This window comes from Zea mays, chromosome 4, assembly GCF_902167145.1.
Source record: "Zea mays cultivar B73 chromosome 4, Zm-B73-REFERENCE-NAM-5.0, whole genome shotgun sequence".
Classification (NCBI taxonomy): domain Eukaryota; kingdom Viridiplantae; phylum Streptophyta; class Magnoliopsida; order Poales; family Poaceae; genus Zea; species Zea mays.
The window spans coordinates 114,748,534-114,771,882 of NC_050099.1; the positions used below are offsets into that span (position 1 = coordinate 114,748,534).

General features: G+C 41.9%; 2 protein-coding genes across 2 annotated transcripts; both read left to right on the forward strand.

Moving 5' to 3' along the window:
• Positions 1–363: 363 nt before the first annotated feature.
• Positions 364–3,994, forward strand: LOC100282595 (2-cys peroxiredoxin BAS1). Its single transcript, NM_001155503.1, is given in 7 exon segments — positions 364–608; positions 718–792; positions 963–1,044; positions 1,123–1,202; positions 2,687–2,812; positions 2,928–3,041; positions 3,705–3,994. Coding segments are annotated over 7 exon segments (783 nt in total). The 5' UTR covers positions 364–419; the 3' UTR covers positions 3,822–3,994.
• A 3,214-nt stretch (positions 3,995–7,208) lies between these two features.
• LOC109945783 (magnesium/proton exchanger-like) lies at positions 7,209–22,213 on the forward strand. Its single transcript, XM_035967607.1, has 5 exons — positions 7,209–7,236; positions 7,376–7,515; positions 7,720–7,999; positions 8,343–8,467; positions 21,635–22,213. Exons 1-5 carry the CDS (start codon positions 7,209–7,211, stop codon positions 21,725–21,727), a joined length of 666 nt encoding a protein of 221 aa, XP_035823500.1. The 3' UTR covers positions 21,728–22,213.
• Positions 22,214–23,349: the final 1,136 nt, after the last annotated feature.

A 23,349-nucleotide genomic window follows, 5' to 3' on the forward strand; every position in this document is an offset into this window, starting at 1 on the left:
CGAGTGCATTTAGAGATTCTATTAATACAGTGTTAGTTTCATGATATCCACATGTTATGAGCATTGTTGTAATGGAGAACCTATTGACACATTTCTAATTGCTAGCAAGTTAGTTTAATGTACGTTGTTTTATTGTTTCATCAATAGAATCTAATCAGCCATCTTCTGCCTATTCAAATATTTAGATTCTAACTACCAGTTTCTCACTACAACTATATTATCAAGCATTCAGTTTTTTACTATAATTTTTCTCTACATCCAACTTCTCCTCGTAGTCATCTTTTCAGAAAAGTTTCTTAGACCCACAAGCTAGAGCCAGCCAGCCGCTCAGCCCCAGCCCTCGGAAACCCATCGCAAATTCGCAAACTAACCCCAAACCCCAATCCACCCCATCCCCTCCTCATCCACTCCGGGCGGCCATGGCCTGCTCCTTCTCCGCCGCCATCACCGTCTCTTCCGCCCCTACCCCGGCCGCCAGACCCCTCGCTGCTGCCACGCAGTCCGTCTGCATCGCTCGCTCCGCGGTCGCCACCACTGCCAGGCCGCTCCGCCTCGCCGCCTCAAGGTCCGCGCGGGCTACCAGACTCGTTGCCCGCGCCAGCGTAGTCGTAAGTTCTCCTCGCGTCTTGACTCGCCTTAACGTACTACGGGATTGCTTCTCACCCCCTCCTAGTTTGCGCACTCACGGCTCGCCCCCTTGTGCCTGTGCTCCGTAAGGATGACTTGCCGCTGGTCGGGAACAAGGCGCCAGACTTCGAAGCCGAGGCTGTGTTCGACCAGGAGTTCATCAACGTAAGTGGACCTCTCTCTCTCTCTCTCTCTCTCTCTCTCTCGCGCGCGCGCGCGCAATCTCGCTTGGTTTATGCTGTGGAAGCAGAAATCTAAAATGTTTCATGCGCTCAAATTGCTCATAATACCCGTTTATGTTACCGGCGATGACATTGTTCTGTGTGCTTTTGCAGGTGAAGCTCTCTGATTACATTGGGAAGAAGTACGTCATTCTGTTCTTCTACCCCTTGGATTTCACCTTCGTCTGCCCGACCGGTGAGGATAAAACACTTGCATTAGTATCAAGAAGATTCATTTGTAGTGGTCTGATGAACGAACACATGATGCTTGCAGAGATTACTGCGTTTAGTGACAGATACGAGGAATTTGAGAAGTTGAACACTGAGGTTCTTGGTGTTTCCATTGACAGTGTGGTATGAAATAATGCCTTGGTATTCCATGATATGATAGCATCTATCAGTATGAATCAGTTGTCAATTGTTCTTAAGGATAATGTAGTGTAGTTGTCATCCAATGCCTCTACTGTTTGTAGAGGTGGATGTTCTGTCATATGTCATAGTTACCTCTTGAAGTACATTTCATCAAATGTCATAGTTAGCTCTTGATGTACATTTTAGCTTTGATATATACTAACACAAAACGAAAAGAATAATTATGGTTGAACTGCTCCTATAATGAGAATTTTACATGCTACTGCTAGGTTATCTTGTATCCATGGTTCTTGAGCATAGTCACATTATTTCTAAAATCAATTCTGGAAAGTATGTTATGTGGAATTAGAAAAAGTAATATACAAATACATAATATTCTATACCAGCTTTACACTTGCCCGTCTCAATTTTTGGCAAAGTAGTAGGACCACACATGCTGCTTTTTCCTCGCATTGCCAATGTAACTATTAATAGAAAAATCCATCTACATGAACATAATAGCATTATCACTAGGGATGAAAATGATCAGAAATGGTACATTATAATATGGATTTTGAAAGCGGTTGGTACAAGACTTTCCCTTTTTTTAATAAAAAACTGAAAAACAGTTGTACTAAAATCACAAAACTGACAGCTTCCATGTTTTGATAGAACCAGAAATGGAATCATAAACTGATAATGATATCAGTTGATACAGTATTCTCCCATACTGCGTTCACCCCTAAGTGATACATCACTATCCCATATTCATTTTTGTTTTTAATGTTGGGACTAAACACACTCACATTACACTTGAGGCCTTAAATTCAACCTTTGTTGTCCCAAAGGAAATGTGTTCTAGCTGCATAGTCTTATTAAATTGAACTTTTCTTTTTTCTAAGGTACATTACAAAGCTTTGGAAAACTGTACTCCCTCCATTTGTAGATATATGATACCATTGACTTTTTACCCAAACTTTGGCCAGCAATATTGTTTAATTACATAGCTCAGTAAAGTGAAAAGCTAGATCTATTATCAAACTACTAGCCTTGCATGTTTGTCTGTTTGTGCAAATATTTACAGAAAATACAAATACTCAAATGAATGAAAAAGTGTCAAAGGATAAACAGAGGGAGTAGTATGAAAAATGCCTTAATGACTTATTTGAAGTCTTCTTACAATTATGATTTGTTATTTCTCTCTCAATTCCAAATTATAGGCCATTTTGGCTTTTCTAATATCTAGAAATAGCGTATATCTAGGTTCATAGCAAAAGCTATTTACCCAGAAAAATCAAAACAACCTATAATTTGGGATGTAGAGAGCTCCTCTTTATATCATTATATGTATGTGGTCAAACGAAGAAACCTTAAACTATATAGATAATGGGTTTTGATTACTATTATCTCATTGGTATTATAACTTTTGTTAATTGTTTGTCTTTGTTTGACCATATCTTGACATTCGAATGACTCTTTGGATGCAGTTCTCCCACCTTGCATGGGTGCAGACAGACAGGAAGTCGGGTGGGCTCGGCGATCTTAAATACCCACTTGTTTCTGATGTGACCAAATCAATTTCAAAGGCCTTTGGTGTTCTGATCCCTGACCAGGTATTATTTGCAGCCACTGGATATTCTTCTCCAGAATCTCCCCCTGTGGAGTCCTTTTGTTTTCCTTGTTATGTTTCTGTTAGTTGCTCTCTAAAGCTCAATGTTCTTTGAGCAGGGTATTGCTTTGAGAGGACTGTTCATCATTGACAAGGAGGGAGTGATTCAGCACTCTACCATTAACAACCTTGCCATTGGTCGTAGTGTGGATGAGACCATGAGGACCCTTCAGGTATGTGCTATGTTGGTTGTGCTACATTTCTGATAGGCGGTTGCTCTGAACTTTAGAAATTATAAGTTTTCTGTGCTGTTACTAAAACATAAAGTAAAAAGAATATGCACTTCTGTGTTCATGGTGTTTGTGATGTACAACTTTAACAAGATTCAACAGTGGTGTGCGTTTTACATGATTAATTGTTTGTTACCACTTGACAGTGCAGCGTAGTTCTCCATTTGCAGGAACTAAATGGAGTATTTCCATCCTTTTAAGCGTACTCTAGTCCAAATGATTCAGAATTACAGAAGAGTTATTGAAAACTATGTTCATTATTTGTGTGACCTCTGCTATGGTATTAGAGTACAAGTACATGCTATAGTACTCCACTATGCTAAATAACTGCCAAAGAACTATAGATACCACTTTTCAATTTCATAGGGCAAGATGCATCATAGCAAGCATGGTCATACAGAAACAAGTGAGGCTCTTGAAATTATGTAATTTCCAAATGAAAAAAGCATATTTCTCAGGATGACGATTCTGGTGCAATCATTGGGCATTTTGCTGAGCTGGTCAATGCCCGACCAAGTTACATAGTTGCCTTTGCCATTTTATACAGTCCACAGGTCACAATTGGAAGAGTATTGAAGTTGACACCTCATTTCAATGTTTCATCAGGCATTGCAGTACGTCCAGGAGAACCCAGACGAGGTGTGCCCGGCCGGATGGAAACCAGGGGAGAGGTCGATGAAGCCCGACCCCAAGGGAAGCAAAGAGTACTTCGCGGCCATCTAGATTCGTCGTCATTGAGAAGCAGGTGCCCGTTAAGTGCTCCAGCAGTAGGTTCTCGTGTTCAGCGGAGCTCGCGTTTTGACAAGTGTGTTGTGCTGATGTGCATCCCGATTTGAGTGCTGTTCTTTGCCACCTTGTTTAGTTCTTTCAGCTGACGAATAAGGTTCATTGCACGTGATTGAGCGCCCACGTTTTTGGTTTTAGCGTAGTTTGTTGGGATTGACTGGTAAGCTTTGCGTCGATGCTGCTGCTACAAGGCCTCTAATTTTATGTGGGCAGCTACAACGTGCGCTGTTCCTGGCCCAAGCTGGTATGCGAAAAGAGCAAGGCCGCTTACCAGGGCCCCATGACTGAACCTTCCTCTCGCTGCTTTTGCAAGCCCTTAAAAGGTCTATTGCTATTGTGGGCTTGGACTACGTTCATCCAGGATCTGCAATCTGGATCATCATTTCCTGCTGTAGTGCTGTTATCTCTACTAACTATTAAGGCATTAGTGTAAACTGCCCCCGCCTCCTCTCCGTTCTCTGCGCGTGCCCCGCACCAGCCGCGCCTACTCTCTGCGCTCTGCAAACGCAGCGTGCCTACTGCGCAAACCCCGCGCCCGACCTCAAGCCGGTAATGGCGACCGCTACTCTGCGCTCGTCCAGCGCCCGCCCCGCCTCCTCTTTGCCGGCTCTCTGCGCGCGCCCCGCAAACCCTGCGCTCGACGCCCCGCAAACCCCTTGCTCGACGGCCGCAGACCCCGCAAACCTCGCACCCGCCCTCAAGCCGGCAATGGCAGCTGCACCGGCGGCCGCATGCCCCGCGCCTACTCTCTATGTTCTCTGCGCTCGTCCCGTGCCCGCCCCGCCTCCTCTCTGCCGACTCTCTACGCGTGCCCCGCGCCCGCCCCGCAAACCCTGCGCCCGACGCCTCGCAAACCCCGTGCTCGACAGCCGCAGACCCCGCAAACCCCGCGCCCGCCCTCAAGCCGGCAATGGCAGCTGCACCGGCGGCCGCATGCCCCGCGCCTACTCTCTGCGTTCTCTGCGATCGTCCCGCGCCCACCCCACTTCCTCTCTGCCGGCTCTCTGCACGTGCCCGCGCCCGCCTCGAAAACCCCGCGCCCGACGCCCTGCAAACCCCGCGCCCGACGCCTTGCAAACCTCGCGCCCGAGGGCCGCAAACCCCACAAACCACGGCGCGACCAATCTGGAAAATCCGCCTGCCTCGCTGTGTTCCCGTGCGCGGAGTGCAATATTGTGGTCCGGGTGGACACTCTCCTGGATAAATTTGCATATCTCCAAAGAGGAGCACGCGCAAAGAGCCTCCGTAAGGTCTGCTTCCTTTTTCTTTTCCCTATTTCTTTGCGTCTGGATTTTTTAGTATTCTGATCTCTGCTAAACCTCATTCAAATGCCAACTATCTGTGAATGTTCATTTACTGTTCATATATACTCTGCTTGTTTGATCTACCATCGCTGTGAAATTATCAGTAAGAATGAAGCAGTTGGCAACCTGGATAGATCTAACTCCTAAGCATGAAGCAGTTGACAACCTGGATAGATCTAATAGAATTGGGTCATGTTTTTTTGTTTTTAGGCTACACATATTGGATTTCTTTGTTCTTATGGTGTTTTGTCCCGTTACAATTAGCCAAATAGAAGCAGTGAACTCCACAAACCTTTGGGCATCCAGACCACAAGCAACACCAGGGAAGCGTCCAAACTCTTTCCTAAATTTATCCAAAGCTATAAATGCAAAATGAAGCAGAGGAGGGCGGGTAAACTTTGAACAATCACTTAGAGGGAAATTCCCAGGTTCTCTAATCAAAGATATGATGATAAACATGGGTTGGAAAAAGGAAAACATAGACACATTGATCTTACCAGGATCTGTCATATCTTGAAGGCATTGGATTTCAAGTGCCTTTCTGTAGTACATCATTCCTCTTACTAGGAAAATAAACAAAGTAGTTTGGGAAAAAATGGGAAAAAGAAGTCAGAGAACAAGTTATATTTTGATGAATCACAGGATTGCACTACTCATTTTACCTTTTCTGGTGAGAGTTTGACCCCTATAAGACGCCCAATTACAGATCTCATCCATCCTTTCTTTAAGTTCTTCTTCATCCTTCAGTTTAAAATCTATCCCAGTGTTGAAGGCTTGAATACATTTAAAAGTCGGTCTTACCTGCCAATGTTCTTATATGATACATAAGGCAGATTAGAACCATTGCGCTGAGCACACGAACATTTTTTGTTGCTAGCACAACCTCCTTCACAATCACAACCAATAATAGTAGACAAAATCTTGATGTCCTTTGGAGTTTGTAGAGATTTCAAGTACTTGAAACCTAAAATGTTGCCAAAGGTGACACCAAGCAATCAACCATTGATGATTGTTGTATAAATTGAAACAGGAACATGAATACAAACTATAAACAACAATAGAACAAGATGACAAGAAAGCAGATCTGCTAGAAGTAACAAGAAAAAATTGGCACTGAATTTTGGCAGCTTAGTTACTTATCTATGTTTAAAAGGTTTCATAAACCATCGCATTGTACAAATGAAACCAAATTTAAAGCTGCAAGTGATAACTAGAAAAAAACTGAGTTAGCATAATTTAAAAATATCTAACAACCTAATAATTAGGAGTTGTTGGATGATAAGGTTGTTTTTGTTACCAATATGTATTTAGCAACTTGTTAAATCTGAGTTTGGGGAGCTTTTTCAGGGAACTACTAGAGATGCTCTAAACTGTCATTCAATGTATTCCAGGATTTAGCTTATTCAAATTGATAAATTTGAACATACCAGATGGAGGAACAGGCGGATCATCAACCAAGTTAGTAGCAGGAATAGGAATATTTTCTTGCCCTCCAGATATGTCATCACAAACCAGCCTACCAAATTAAAATGTGACATATCATTAATTTCATTCAAAGAAACATAACCTTTGTATATAATTAGGATAAGTGCAAAATTATTTATTGTCAGCATTACAACCGAACAGTATCATGTGCATTAATGCGAGTAGAACAAATGAGCACTCAACTACATCAAATCAAATGTGTCTATATATACAAATTTTTAAAAAAGTATGGCAAGTAGTAATTAGTACTGCAGGTCTAATTAATGAGTGGCTATAAATTTTGTATGAGCAAAATGGCTAGTAAGTAGCAAGAAGAACAAGATTTTTTTAAAAAAAGTATGACAATTAGTAACTAATATGGCAGATCTGGTTAATGAGTGGCTATCAAATTTGTATGAGCAAAGTGTCCAGTAAGTAGCAGGAACATCGGGCACCTTTTTTTCTTCTTTTTGGCTCATTCGGTCTGCCAACTGATTTCTAGACTTACTATAATGAGATGGTTAAAGTTCATTTCCTAATGGGATGTGCTGACCAAATGCCATCAATTCCAGAAACAAAAAAAGGTGAGCCAATGTTTACCTAACTAGAGCTCACTAAATCAGTTAATCAACTGCTGTTAGGCACTTTAACTATCTAAATATAATCTCTTGATGATGGGTATAGGTACTCAACAACATTAATTACTTGGTTTAATCATTTTAGATATTAAGACAACAGGACCAAGGCATACTCGGACTGCCACAGATGAGTTAGCTGTTACCCAAGCTAATGGAAACGCCATAAGAGGAAAACCAATAGGAAAAGACCACCTCAAATCAGGGAGGTTTCAAACATTAGAAAATGTAAACTTCATATGAATAAGAGATAAAAGGACCATAGCACCCTCCATAGGGAAAAAATAACCAAGCTATCCCATTCTATATACTGACTCACTTCCATTTACAAAATTTAGTCCTAATCTCTACTACTCCTTAAGGTATTAGTGTAGACGTCCTAATCTCAATGGTGGGACTGCTCTCCATTTTGCCTGCTATATTGTCATTTAGTTTGCTTCGCTGTTTGAGAAGTACCTGGGCTTCAATGTGGCAGGAGCTGGTAGCACCCCACTTCACTATGCTGCTTGTGGTGGAAATGCTGTCTGTTGTCAAGTATGTGCCGCGATCAGTGCGAGAGGTGAGAGGCCTGAAGATTGGGTTCCACCAGAAGATGTTTCTGCTGTACATTACGCCAAATGTGATGGCATTGACGAGACACTCCCTATGGGTGCTGACGGGAACGATGGGATTGTAGACATCTTCTCTGCACATTCCTACTACGATGCAGCAGGTATGAGCTTTCCAGTTTATCGAATATCTTTCCTTCATGATAGATTGATAGTGCGTCACTGATGTTATGTTATGATCATGATCTATTTCCTTTAGTCTATTTCCATTTTCATTTCCATAAAAATAGGATCTTGATTGATTTGTTAGGAGAGGATAAATGCCTCTAAACTGTTTTCAAAATAACGCAATTATCTCCCATGCCTGAACACAAACCAAGTGCAGCAGATTGATTAAGTTCTTATTTCTGGAGAGGGAGGGGTTCCTAAATTTGAGTTATCTATATATTTATTACACTTATTTTTTGAAGTAATTGTTTCTATGTTTTGGACATCTGTGTACTGTAGAGTACAGTCAACTTGCAGAAGAGGATATGGAAGGATCGTCAACAATGGATCAAGTTGTAAAGAACACACAAGAGAACATGTCCTGGCTTTCTATTTGGTGGCAACAATTTGTTGATGCTTCAATGGTAATTTGGTTCGTCGTTGGTCTCTTTATGTGTACTGAATAGCAAGTCATTTATTGTTGCATTTGGCAAGGACAGTATTTTTTCCCTGCTGGCTTCCTGCTCTGCGAGAAGAAGCAAGTGACACAGTGTCACACCCGGTTCCAGGGGGTAGAACCGAGCGCATACCATATGTGTGCCAGGATCCATTTCCACACATATGTTGACGTCACAAGTGTAATATATCAAAAGACAATGCAATAAAGGCGTAAAGAGAGTATAATACTTTATTACATCATCTGCAACATTGTATCTTTAATAAGTATCACATCAAAGTAAAGCGGAAATAAACAACCGGGCAATCTCCCACAGGAAGATGACCGACACATCGTTAGACTTAGAATTCATCGCCGTCGATAAAATCTCCATCAAAGTCTCCAGCATCACCCTCTGATCAAAATATTAGCAAGGGTGAGCTCACTTATGGTCGGGGCTCAGCAAGTGGGGGAAAAACTAATGCTGGTATAACAAGGTGAGGCTAAGGTTGAGCAGTAAGCATTTTAGTTGGTCAATGTTTTATTAACAACACCTGTCTTACTAATAAGTGTGAATCCCAAATATCCCATTTAAACAAAGGAATATGAGTATAACAAAAACACTTAAGTGAAACCACTTAAGCAAATTATTGGCAGATCATCGGATCTCAATTTAATTCCATCTTCAAGTTCAATTATCATGTGAGGAGTCCAGGTCGCTCATAACCGGGAGCACGGCTGATATATCAGTTTTACACTCTGCAGAGGTGGTACAACTTTACCCACAAGCCATGTATCCCATCTAGCCCGGGTTGATCGGACCCTTAAACACTGCCGAGGTGAATGGCTAGGGATCCATTATGAGGCTTTCACAAAATACACTTAATACGAAGCAACCTGCTAAGGTTTCTAAAGACGAGGTGGTGGCCCCCTGGGTGAAGTACCTTAGCCAAGAATACGACCCCATGTTAACGTGGGCTGCCAGCACCTACCGCTCCCCCTCTTGCCCATATTTCAGGTAAGGTTGCTAGGCACTAAGCATATAAAGCTAATTACCAAAGCCAGAGCCATGATAGCACTCGTGGTTGCACTGTTATCCTGGGTGGTCACTCCATGTTCCAATTAATTTGAAATAATATTATCTTAACCATCGGGTTAATGTCATAATTTCCAATTAAAATTTTGGAACTTTAAAACCAATTAATGAGTGACATTAAAAATCATTAAGTTGAGCGGTAGCACCAATTTTGCACAGCTTAATAATTTTCCCAGGTTAAACAAGGAATACAAGTAGTAAATCTAGGAAATCCTTAATTAGGTTTAACCCATCAAAATTATGCAATATATCAAAAAGTAAACATTATTATATGCAATGAGTATGTACAAACAGAATATGCAGAGGGAGAATCCACTTGCCTTGCTCAAAAGTGTTTGGTGGATCGTCTTCGAACGAATTCGAATCCTCTACCACACGGTCGGCTTCTAATAGAGTCGCATAGCGCACATATAAAAATAAAACATACACAAATAAATAAACATGCACCATTACATAAACATATACCAATACATCATTAAACACACGTCGCACTAATCACATCTTAAATACGTCCTAATCGCGTAAATACTTATTAATTCAATTATAGCTATTATTGTGAGTCCTAATGGTGAATTTATGAGTGGGTGCAGTAAATATAATTTTAACTAATATTAATAACTTTAACGTCATCAATGAAAATAATTATCGTCTTTTAATACTAATAAATAAATTAATACCTTTTATTATTTCTAACTCAAATTAATTAGTATAGCAAAAATGAATTTAACATTCTAAAATCCCTATAAACTATTAATTGAACATTTCCAACACAAGCGAGGTTATTTTGACAAAAAACTAGTACTCTAACAATTTTAGTGCTAAGCATGTTTATTTGACTAGCAAAAATCTATTTTCCATCCTACTAATGATATTTTCTCCTTTCTTTATAAAAAGAAAAGGTTAATAAAATAGTTAACTAAATCATCTAGAATTCCTATGTTAATCATACATGAGTTCTATACCATTTTCTAAATCCATTAAAATGCACCTATAACTATAATTCTCCAAGTAGTTTCCAAAATTCGTGGTAACCAAATTTAACTACAAAAAATCCTATCTCTTGTTTTTTTATCACCAACGTGTGACTACTAAATTTTGTCATATTTCTCTAAACCAAAATTCAACGCCACGACTAACATAAAATATAACGGTGTACTAACGATCGCATATTTCTACCAAAAATTCCACAACGCACACATATACATAAATCGTGAATCACATGTGTTCATATTAGAACAAATAAAATATACAACTCATGAATCAAATCAAAAAGTACTTTTATGAAATACACAAAATAATTTGGTTCGTCTTCAACCTTGGGTTCGTGCTTGTGACGGGGATGGATCGACGGGTTTCGGCCGGATGGAGAAGAGCAGGGGCTTGACTACGGACGACGGATGGCGTAGCTCCAGCGAACTCCACGGGCTCCGGCGACGAGCGGCAAACTCCGACGACGAACGACGAGCGAGAGAGTGCGAGGAATGGGAGAGAGCTCGGGTAGGGAGGATGGGAGAGAGTTCTGCTGTCCCTTTTATAGAGAGAGGGAGGGGAGAAGAAAGGGACGCCAGGGAGAGAACGGTCGGTCTTCAATGGCCATCACAGCGACAGTTTCTAACGAGCGTAATGGAGGGGAATGGGAGAAGGAGTAACGGATGAAATCAAGCACTATTAACAACGGACGGCGCGTGACGGTTGGGCTCCGAGTCGCGGCGTCGGGGCAGGACATGGCGCGGTCGTCGCGTGGGGAGGCCGTCGGGCTCGCGGCACTGCTCGGCTGAATGGCGCGCGGGCGTCACGCAAGCCGCGGCTGCGCGCAGGGAGCGCGGCTCGGTCGGCTCGGGGTCGCGGGCAGGGCGCCGGTTGGGCTCGCTCGGCACGGTGCTCGCGCGCGCGGGGCAGGCCTGGGCACGCGCGCTTGCACGGGCGAGAGATAGCGGTGAGAGAAGAGAGAGAGTGGGGAGGGAGAGAGAGATTAGGGGAGAGGGAGGGAGAAGTAGAGGCGGCGGCGGCTGGCGCTGGGAGAGCCAGAGCGCGTGCACGGCGTGGGAGCTAGGGTTTGGGGATGGGCCCCTAGTGGGCCGGCTAGGTTAGGATTTGGTTTTTTTTCTTTTTTTTCTAATTCCGAAATGTATTTTTAAAGAGCTCAAAAATTCTCTAAAAATTCACCAAAATTATTTATAAATAACATATTTATTTTTAGACTAATAATTGTTATATTATTTAATTATTATATTATTTACTAGGATTTCTTTAAAAAGGAATTGATAATAAACATCTGATAATCAATCAAGCGCATGCAAAGAAAACGATGAAAATGCAAATAAATAATTAATCATTTAAAAAAATTATTATCCTAATTAGCATAATAACTATATTCATTATTTTTAGTTGATGACTTTTGTGGTGTTACAAACCTACCCCTCTTAAAAAGAATCTTGTCCTCGAGATTAAGAAACTTCCGAGAATAACTGGGGGAATTCTGCTCTGAGTTCATCTTCTCTTTCCCAAGTGGCCTTATCTTCCGAATGATGACTCCACTAAACCTTGCACATGTTAATGACTTTACTCCGTGTAATTCTGCGAGATGTTTCTAGAATTCTGACCGGGTACTCCGAATAGGTCAAATCCTCATTGACATTCAGTTCTTCCATGGGTAACTGTTCTTCTGGTACTCTTAAGCACTTCTTAAGTTGTGACACGTGAAATACATCATGCACATCCGATAATCTATCGGGTAGCTCTAACTGGTAGGCTACTTCACCTTTTCTTTCCAAAATCTTGAATGGGCCAATATAGCGAGGTGATAGTTTTCCCTTAACCTTAAACCTTTTCATTCCTCTCATGGGTGAAACTTTAAGGTATACGAAGTCTCCTACTTCAAACATCAACTCTCTTCTTATATTATCAGCATAGCTTTTCTGTCTTGACTGTGTTGTCTTCAAGTTTTCTCTGATAATCTGCACTTGTTTTTCCGCCTCTTGGAGAATTTCTGGACCGAATACTTGACTTTCTCTAGTCTGATTCCAATAAAGCGGTGTTCTACACTTTCGTCCATAAAGTGCTTCAAATGGTGCCATTTTTAGACTTGCCTGATAACTGTTGTTATACGAGAATTCTGCATAAGGCAAACTTTTATCCCAGCTTCTACCATGCTTTAGAGCACAAGCTCTTAGCATGTCTTCCAACACTTGGTTTGTCCTTTTTGTTTGCCCATCCGTTTGCGGATGATAAGCTGAACTAAAATTTAGCTTGGTATCCATGGACTCATGTAGCCTTTTCCAAAAGCGCGAGGTAAACTAGGTTCCTCGATCTGATACGATCTTCTTCGGTACTCCATGCAGACAAACAATCCTTGACATGTATAACTCTGCTAACTGGGCTCCCGAGTAAGTTGTCTTCACAGGTATAAAGTGTGCTACTTTAGTTAACCTGTCTACTATGACCCATATTGAATCATAGCCATCTCGAGTACGGGGTACTCCAACTATGAAATCCATACTGATTTCTTCCCATTTCCGTTCAGGTACCTTGAGAGGTTGTAGCAATCCTGCTGGTCTTTGGTGTTCGGCTTTAACTCGCTGACACACGTCACATAATGCAACATGAGTAGCAACATCTCTTTTCAAACCGTACCACCAGTACTTTTCCTTAAGATCCTGGTACATCTTTGTACTTCTAGGGTGAATAGAGTAAGCTGAATCATGAGCTTCTCTCAAAATAAGTTGGCGCAAGTGCTCGATTTTGGGTACACAAATTCTCTTCTTAAACCATACTGTGCCTTGCTCATCTTCCGTGAAATCTAGGGCTTTACCCAAACCAATCAAAGCTTTAATTTCCTTGATTTTCTCATCAGACTCTTGTCCTTTACGAATCTCTTCTTCCAAAGTAGATTCAACTTCCATCACCGTTGCTTCTACATTATTGAGAAATCCAAGGTTGAGTTGTTCCATTTCCCAACACAATTCTTGTGACATCAAATGAGTAATGATGTTGTTCACTTGACCCTTACGGCTCAAAGCATCAGCTACTACATTTGCTTTTCCGCGGTGATATTGTATCTCCAAATCATAGTCCTTAATCAACTCAAGCCATCTTCTCTGTCTTAGATTGAGTTATTTCTGAGTGAATATATATTTCAAGCTTTTGTGATCCATGAAGATTCTGCACTTGTTTCCAATCATATAGTGCCTCCAAATCTTCAAAGCATGCACTACGGCAGCTAGTTCCAAATCATGCATAGGATAATTCTTCTCATGTTTCCTCAACTGCCTTGAGGCATAAGCTATCACTTTTCCTTCTTGCATTAACACACATACAAGTCCAAGGTGTGATGCGTCGCAATACACATCAAATCCCTTGTGGATGTCTGGCATTACCAATATTGGTGCAGTGGTTAACCTTTTCTTGAGTTCTTCAAAACAATTCTGGCAAGCTTCATCCCATTTGAACTCTTTGCCTTTCTCCAGTAGAGAGGTAAGTGGTTTCACTAACTTGGAAAAACCTTCAATAAATCTTCTATAGTATCCTGCCAATCCAAGAAAACTTCTGATCTTGGACGCATCCTTTGGTTGCTTCCAATCTAGTATCTCACTTATCTTTCCCGGGTCCACTTTAATTCCACCATCGGTAACGATATGCCCTAAGAAAGCAACTTCCTTCAACCAAAAATCACACTTCGAGAATTTTGCGTACAGTTGGTTGTCACGAAGCTTTTGTAGGACTAGCCTTAGATGATCTTCATGTGTTTCTTCATTCGGAGAGTATATCAATATGTCGTCAATGAATACGACCACAAACTGATCCAGATATTCCATAAATACTTTATTCATCAAGTTCATAAAGTATGCTGGTGCATTAGTCAGTCCAAACGACATGACCAAAAACTCATATAATCCGTATCTCGTCGTGAAGGCTGTCTTGGGTACATCTTCTGCTCGAATCTTTAACTGATGATATCCTGATCTCATATCTATCTTCGAGAATATCTTAGCTCCTTTCATTTGATCGAATAAATCTTCAATCCGAGGTAATGGGTATTTATTCTTGATGGTTACTTCATTAAAACTTCTATAATCAACGCACATTCTCCTCGAACCATCCTTCTTGTTCACAAATAGCACTGGGGCTCCCCAAGGGGATGAACTTGGGCGAATGAAACCTTTTTATAGTAATTCTTCTATTTGTTTCTTCAGTTCTACTAAATCCTTGACATCCATTCTATACGGTCTTTTCGAGATAGGTGCGGTTCTGGGTAATAATTCAATAGAAAACTCTATATCACGGTCAGGTGGCATACCTGGTAATTCCTCCGGAAATACGTCTGGGTATTCGCACACTACCTTGATATTTTCCAAGGGCTTTTCTTCCAAGTGATTGATCACTGTTTTCCCTTTTTCATCTGTTGACTTGTCTATGTTAACTTGGATTCTTTCACCTTGAGGACTTGTCAACATAATTGTTCCTTTGGCACACTGTATCACTCCATCACAACTTTTCAACCAGTTGCATCCAAGAATCACATCAATACCGTTGGATCCTAGGACCACTGGGTTGACTGAAAAATCTATTCCTTGAATCTTGATATTAACATGGGGGCATGAGTGTGTGGCCTTCATGTCACCTCCCGGTGAACTAATGTGTAATATCTTCTTAAGAGGATACTTAGGTATATTGTGTTTTTCCACAAATGACTCAGTTATAAACGAATGAGATGCTCCAGAGTCAAATAAAACTGATGCAGGTATGGAGTTAACAAGGAACATACCATACACTATGTCGGCATCCTCAGGCACTGATTCTGCAGTGACGTGATTGACCCTTCCTCTGCTCTGGTTCTGCTGTGTCTTGTTCTGAGCAGATCCACGAGCGAGGGTGTTCTGGTCATTCCTCTGATTATTGCTCCTTTGGAGTGTTTGCTGGTTGCGCCTTGGGCAGTTGTTGGCATAGTGGCCTAGCTCACCGCACTTGAAACATCCATTAGGTTGGACAAATGCGTTGTTTCTGGCCTGCGTGTTACTAGCGCCACCTTGACGGTTCTGTGAATTTCCACCAGACCTCTGGTTGGTCTGAGAGTTGCTCCTTTGCTGGTTCTGATTTTGATTATTTCTCTGGCTTTGATGTCCAGAGCGTTGCACTTGATAATTGTTTCCACCCTGATTTCCAGAGCGGAACTGCGAACCTTGAGCGTTGTTAGGGCGAGTGTTCCTGCTTGACTGACCTTGTAATTTTCTTTTGTGGTCGGATAGCTCCTTCCGTTTACTCTCAAGGCCAATTGCCTTGTTCAGCAGTGTCTGGAAGTTGGGAAATGTATGGCTCTGAAGTTGATAGTTCAAAGGTCCAATCAGTCCTTCCAAGAAACGCTCTTGGCGCTTCTCATCTGTGTCCACTTCTTCCGGTGCGTAGCGTGAAAGCTGAGTAAAGCGATCACGATACTCACTGACAATCATATTCCCTTGAGCAAGGGAAAGGAACTCCTTCAACTTCATAATTCTAGAGGGGATGTGATGAGCGCGGAAGTTCTCCTGAAACTCCTGCCAAGTTATAGTATCCGCGTTGGGATGTGCCGCTGTGAAGGCATCCCACCAATCGGACACAGAACCCTCGAGTCTTCCCGAGGCGTACAAGACCTTCTCCCGGTCGTTGCACTGAGTGATGTCCAACTTCTTTCCAATGACCTTTAGCCAGTCATCGGCATCCAGAGGATCAACCGCATGAGAGAATGTTGGCGGATGATGACTCATGAAATCCCGGTGTTTATCTCTGGCCGGGGGTGCATACTGCTGCTGTTGTTGATGCTGCTGATTCTGCTGGTTCTGTTGAAGCTGCTGAACAGCCGCAGTGATTCCTTGCAGAATTTGCATCTGGGCGGCAATGAACTGCTCTATGTTGGGATTCGGTGGTGGTGGTGGTACTTGTTGACCACGCTGGTTCCGGTTGTTGTTGGGTCCTTGACGAGCGTTCACCATCTGATTGGTTAGAGAGTGAACAACTTAGAGGAGTGAAGAGTAGAAAAGATTCTAGAGGGGAATATCCTAAGTTTATTATTATTTTATATATATGATATTATGGCCATCATTCCATAAGGCCATGGCACTCAAACAAAGATCCAAATCAAACATTTCAACCAATAACCATCACATGGTTGTTATTTATTAATATGATAACTTAAAAAGGTGTTCATCGTCTAACGCGAAGACTAACTTATTACATCATAGCTCAAAATACTTAAAGCAGCCTAGTGACGGATCCGGGCTCTCCATAGCGCAGCCTCTTGCGGGGAGGAGACAACGCCATAGCGGGGACCTGGGCTTCGGGCGGATCCAGTCCTTGCAGTTGGGCTTCCAGGGCTGCAATCCTAGCGTGGGCATTCTCCAGCTCCAAGTGCACCCTGTAGAGATCCAGGGTGGCACTGTCCAGGTCGGTGTTGAGACCGGCCACTACACCAGCAAGGGTGTTGAGGCGATCCTCACCAGCTTCTCCTGGGACGATGTTGGTCTGGCTTCCTCCACTCAGACGCTGAGGAAAATGCCTGAACCTCATGTTCTGCAGCTGCTGCCGGTAGGTGTGGCTGAGCGACCACAGGGTTCGACGGGTAGCATCGCTGACCGAGGCAGCGTAGGTGGACAGTGGTGTCAGGGACTCGTGAGCAGACAGAGTCCTGAATCCCCTGTCCCCTGCATCCATCACCCTGACGTGGATGCGAGTGATGTAATAGCAAGCCCGGGGAGGCTCGCTCACTCGCCTTGTTTCGTACAGGGGGCGGACGTAGGTGCCTAGCGCGTGCAACACTTCTTGTAGCAGGTTGGGGAAGTGCCCCGTCTCGAACATTGATGTGTAATGTTCGACAACAGGACCGAACCCCATGAAGTTGTCCTGCTGGGCGTAGTCAGCTTCCTCGTGGACGTGTTCGTCTCCACCTTCTTCGTCATCGTCATCCTCGTCATCGTCGTCTCCGGAGTCGTCGGGGTCGTCGCCTCCGGGTGCAGGTGCTTGGAAGGCTGGTGTAGACGGTGCTGACGTCGATGACCCACCTGCGAAGGCCAGGGATTCTGCCAACGGAGTGGGGGTCGGCAGCTGCTCCTCCGAGCTGTCCTCCAAGTTGACAACATTCTCCACTCGGATGGGAGGGAGATCCGCCGGAACTTCCTCGACTACCACTGGGTAGATCGGGATCTGCCGGGGCTAAGGGGCATAGCTGGTGTTGATGCGGGTAGTTTGGAGAGTGCGAACCATCTACAAGAGAAGTGTCAACTCAGTTGAATTTCAAAGAGGTAAGACTGATAAAGGAATTTATAGGAATGAAATTAGCAAGTTTTGAACAACTAGGCTTTCCATTTCTAACTAGTCTAACGACCTAGGGTCAGCATAGCTTTGATACCACTTCTGTCACACCCGGTTCCAGGGGGTAGAACCGAGCGCATACCATATGTGTGCTAGGATCCATTTCCACACATATGTTGACGTCACAAGTGTAATATATCAAAAGACAATGCAATAAAGGCGTAAAAAGAGTATAATACTTTATTACATCATCTGCAACATTGTATCTTTAACAAGTATCACATCAAAGTAAAGCGGAAATAAACAACTGGGCAATCTCCCACAGGAAGATGACCGGCGCATCGTTAGACTTAGAATTCATAATGTAACACCACAAAAGTCATCAACTAAAAATAATGAATTTAGTTATTATGGTAATTAGGATAATAATTTTTTAAGTGATTAATTATTTATTTGCATTTTGATCGTTTTCTTTGCATGCGCTTGATTGATTATCAGATGTTTATTATCAATTCCTTTTTAAAGAAATCCTAGTAAATAATATAATAATTAAATAATATAACAATTATTAGTCTAAAAATAAATATGTTATTTATAAATAATTTTGGTGAATTTTTAGAGAATTTTTGAGCTCTTTAAAAATACATTTCGGAATTAGAAAAAAAAGAAAAAAACCAAATCCTAACCTAGCCGGCCCACTAGGGGCCCATCCCCAAACCCTAGCTCCCACGCCGTGCGGGCGCTCTAGCTCTCCCAGCGCCAGCCGCCGCCGCCTCTACTGCTCCCTCCCTCTCCCCTAATCTCTCTCTCCCTCCCCACTCTCTCTCTTCTCTCACCGCTCTCTCTCGCCCGCGCAAGCGCGCGTGCCCAGGACTGCCCCGCGCGCGCGAGCACCGCGCCGAGCGAGCCCAACCGGCGCCCTGCCCGCGACCCCGAGCCGACCGAGCCGCGCTCCCTGCGCGCAGCCGCGGCTTGCGCGACGCCCGCGCGCCATTCAGCCGAGCAGCGCTGCGAGCCCGACGGCCTCCCCACGCGACGACCGCGCCATGTCCTGCCCCGACGCCGCGACTCGGAGCCCAACCGTCACGCGCCGTCCGTTGTTAATAGTGCTTGATTCCATCCGTTACTCCTTCTCCCATTCCCCTCCATTACGCTCGTTAGAAACTGTCGCTGTGATGGCCATTGAAGATCGACCGTTCTCTCCCCGGCGTCCCTATCTTCTCCCCTCCCTCTCTCTATAAAAGGGACAGCAGAACTCTCTCCCATCCTCCCTACCCGAGCTCTCTCCCATTCCTCGCACTCTCTCGCTCGCCGTTTGTCGCCGGAGTTTGCCGCTCGTCGCCGGAGCCCGTGGAGTTCGCTGGAGCTACGTCATCCGCCGTCCGTAGTCAAGCCCCTGCTCTTCTCCATCCGGCCGAAACCCGTCGATCCATCCCCGTCACAAGCACAAACCCAAGGTTGAAGACGAACCAAATTGTTTTGTGTATTTTATAAAAGTACTTTTTGATTTGATTCATGAGTTGTATATTTTATTTGTTGTAATATGAACACATGTGATTCATGATTTATGTATATGTGTGCGTTGTGGAATTTTTGGTAGAAATATGCGATCGTTAGTACACCGTTATATTTCATGTTAGTCGTGGCGTTGAATTTTGGTTTAGAGAAATATGACAAAATTTAGTAGTCACACGTTGGTGATAAAAAAAACAAGAGATGGGAATTTTTGTAGTTAAATTTGGTTACCACGAATTTTGGAAACTACTTGGAGAATTATAGTTATAGGTGCATTTTAATGGATTTAGAAAATGGTATAGAACTCATGTATGATTAACATAGGAATTCTAGATGATTTAGTTAACTATTTTATTAACCTTTTCTTTTTATAAAGAAAGGAGAAAATATCATTAGTAGGATGGAAAATAGATTTTTGCTAGTCAAATAAACATGCTTAGCACTAAAATTGTTAGAGTACTAGTTTTTGTCAAAATAACCTCACTTGTGTTGGAAATGTTAATAGTTTATAGGGATTTTAGAATGTTAAATTCATTTTTGCTATACTAAATAATTTGAGTTAGAAATAGTAAAAGGTATTAATTTATTTATTAGTATTAAAAGACGATAATTATTTTCATTAATGATGTTAAAGTTATTAATATTAGTTAAAATTATATTTATTGCACCCACTCATAAATTCACCATTAGGACTCACAATAATAGCTATAATTGAATTAATAAGTATTTACGCGATTAGGACGTATTTAAGATGTGATTAGTGCGACGTGTGTTTAATGATGTATTGGTATATGTTTATGTAATGGTGCATGTTTATTTATTTGTGTATGTTTTATTTTTATATGTGCGCTATGCGACTCTATTAGAAGCCGACCGTGTGGTAGAGGATTCGAATTCGTTCGAAGACGATCCACCAAACACTTTTGAGCAAGACAAGTGGATTCTCCCTCTGCATATTCTGTTTGTACCTACTCATTGCATATAATAATGTTTACTTTTTGATATATTGCATAATTTTGATGGGTTAAACCTAATTAAGGATTTCCTAGATTTACTACTTGTATTCCTTGTTTAACCTGGGAAAATTATTAAGCTGTGCAAAATTGGTGCTACCGCTCAACTTAATGATTTTTAATGTCACTCATTAATTGGTTTTAATGTTCCAAAAATTTAATTGGCAATTATGATATTAACCCGATGGTTAAGATAATATTATTTCAAATTAATTGGAACATGGAGTGACCACCCAGGATAACAGTGCAACCACGAGTGCTATCATGGCTCTGGCTTTGGTAATTAGCTTTATATGCTTAGTGCCTAGCAACCTTACCTGAAATATGGGCAAGAGGGGGAGCGGTAGGTGCTGGCAGCCCACGTTAACATGGGGTCGTATTCTTGGCTAAGGTACTTCACCCAGGGCGCCACCACCATCGTCTTTAGAAACCTTAGCGGGTTGCTTCGTATTAAGTATATTTTGTGAAAGCCTCATAATGGATCCCTAGCCATTCACCTCGGCAGTGTTTAAGGGTCCGATCAACCCGGGCTAGATGGGATACATGGCTTGTGGGTAAAGTTGTACCACCTCTGCAGAGTGTAAAACTGATATATCAGTTGTGCTCCCGGTTATGAGCGACCTGGACTCCTCACATGATAATTGAACTTGAAGATGGAATTAAATTGAGATCCGATGATCTGCCAATAATTTGCTTAAGTGGTTTCACTTAAGTGTTTTTGTTATACTCATATTCCTTTGTTTAAATGGGATATTTGGGATTCACACTTATTAGTAAGACAAGTGTTGTTAATAAAACATTGACCAACTAAAATGCTTACTGCTCAACCTTAGCCTCACCTTGTTATACCAGCATTAGTTTTTCCCCCACTTGCTGAGCCCTGACCATAAGTGAGCTCACCCTTGCTAATATTTTGATCAGAGGGTGATGCTGGAGACTTTGATGGAGATTTTATCGACGATGATGAATTCTAAGTCTAACGATGTGCCGGTCATCTTCCTGTGGGAGATTGCCCAATTGTTTATTTCCGCTTTACTTTGATGTGATACTTGTTAAAGATACAATGTTGCAGATGATGTAATAAAGTATTATACTCTCTTTATGCCTTTATTGCATTGTCTTTTGATATATTACACTTGTGACGTCAACATATGTGTGGAAATGGATCCTGGCACACATATGGTATGCGCTCGGTTCTACCCCCTGGAACCGGGTGTGACACACAGGTGCATGCTTTTACTTGCTATCGCAGATGCCCCTGATGGCAAGCTTCAGCAATCGTCAAGTACAAAGACATCCTCCCGTGCGAAATTCAATTTGCCCAATCCTAATCTCTTCTATATAGCCTCACAGATAAAACTGCATGTGTATTAATGAATTGATCATTTCACAAATTAGTGCATTATATTTGTATCTTTCAGCTTTATCTGTGATCTTGTCTTGAAAACAAAATTGCTTAGTCATTTATGTCTTGAACACAAAACTTGTCTGATTCAAAATTTGTTTCTGGCATTCAGGCCTATCTGAGTGTGATCATCATCTATCTTTACGCACATGATTTTCAGCAAGCTCAAAAATCCTACAATGACTGCTCAGAGTAAGTTGTACATTGGTGGATTTTGTATAACAATATTTGTGCCATGTGCTATTTTGCCCCCATCAAACCATGAAGCGTAAAGTAAAGTCGTTTAACAGGGTTCAAGCCTTCATCAATAGCGACCAGAATTGATGTGCAACGAAGCTATTGTCTGCTTATGAGGAAGGTGATGCTGAAGAAATCAAACACATTGCTCAATCAAGTGCCTTCAATTACCATGTGGCAAAATCTCAGGTTGGAGAAAACATCATGGTTAAAGTAGTGTTCATTTCAATCTTCATGTTGTATGCGTAAGTGTACAACATTTCTGGTATCCACCCCATCCTCATCACACGCAAGTTCATGCATCCCTAATCACATAAATACTATTTTTTGAATGTTAGCTTCAATTTAAATGCAGAGAATGATAGGTCGAAGTGATATCTTTGTGATAATCTGGTTCCAGTTAATGAATTTGTAAGATCTCATATTTGTAGTTTCTAGAAGTTTTGTTCAGCAATCTCTGGTCCTTGCATGAAAAGTGAATTAGCATCAAGTTTTGATCAGTTTTGTGTTTCTCTTACAATGTTTGGAATTGTGATTTGAAATATAGAGCTTGGGCACTTGGCAAATAATAGTTTGGTAAGTGCACAGTCTACAACTCAGCCTTATACTTCTGATTTTGTTTGCATATTGTTCCCGAAATGGGAAAAGAAAGGCCAAAAGTTATCTAATGCAGCAGCCTTATACGAGTCATTCAAAGCTTATGAAGAAGACTCCAGGAGCAACTTTAAGAAACAAGAAAGAAATTATCAGTGTCGTGTGTCGGTCATCAGACAACTTTTCTTGACCGCCAACTCCAAGCGATCTGATAGATTATTGTATAATTGCGCCGTTGGAATTGTGTCTATGGTCTGTAGCCTGTTCGGCGTGACTCAAAATATAAACCTTTGGATATACATGCAATAGTCTTCAAGCTGTTATGTAGTTCAATTTTTTTGTTCATTATGGCTCACCAAAACAAGATCTAAATTTTATCTGTTATTAAACTTCAGAACATGTGTATACATGGTTGTTTTGGCTTATACATTATCACCAGGATTTTATTATACTTCTTTATACTGCTGAGGTTGTGCATGTTCCCCGAATTTCAGATAAAACTTCTTGTAGATAAATGTTCTAATCTTGTGAGGCTGCTAATATTTATATTTAACATTGTCATTGTTATTTTTAATTTGATGAAAGTGTGTTCTATTTTTATGTTTACAAGGTATGTAAACATCTGCTTTTAGTGATATTAACAAAAATATAGAATAACAATTAGTGTTTTTGCATATCAATACATTTTTATCATATTAATTCCATAGCAACGCACGGGCATATATCTAGTA

Coding starts and splice junctions, on each gene's coding strand:
- LOC109945783 (XM_035967607.1), top strand. CDS start 7,209: ATGCCATCAATTCCAGAAACAAAAAAAG. Junction 7,237..7,375: donor AATTCCAGAAACAAAAAAAG/GTGAGCCAATGT, acceptor TAATCATTTTAG/ATATTAAGACAACAGGACCA. Junction 7,516..7,719: donor GGTTTCAAACATTAGAAAAT/GTAAACTTCATA, acceptor ATTGTCATTTAG/TTTGCTTCGCTGTTTGAGAA.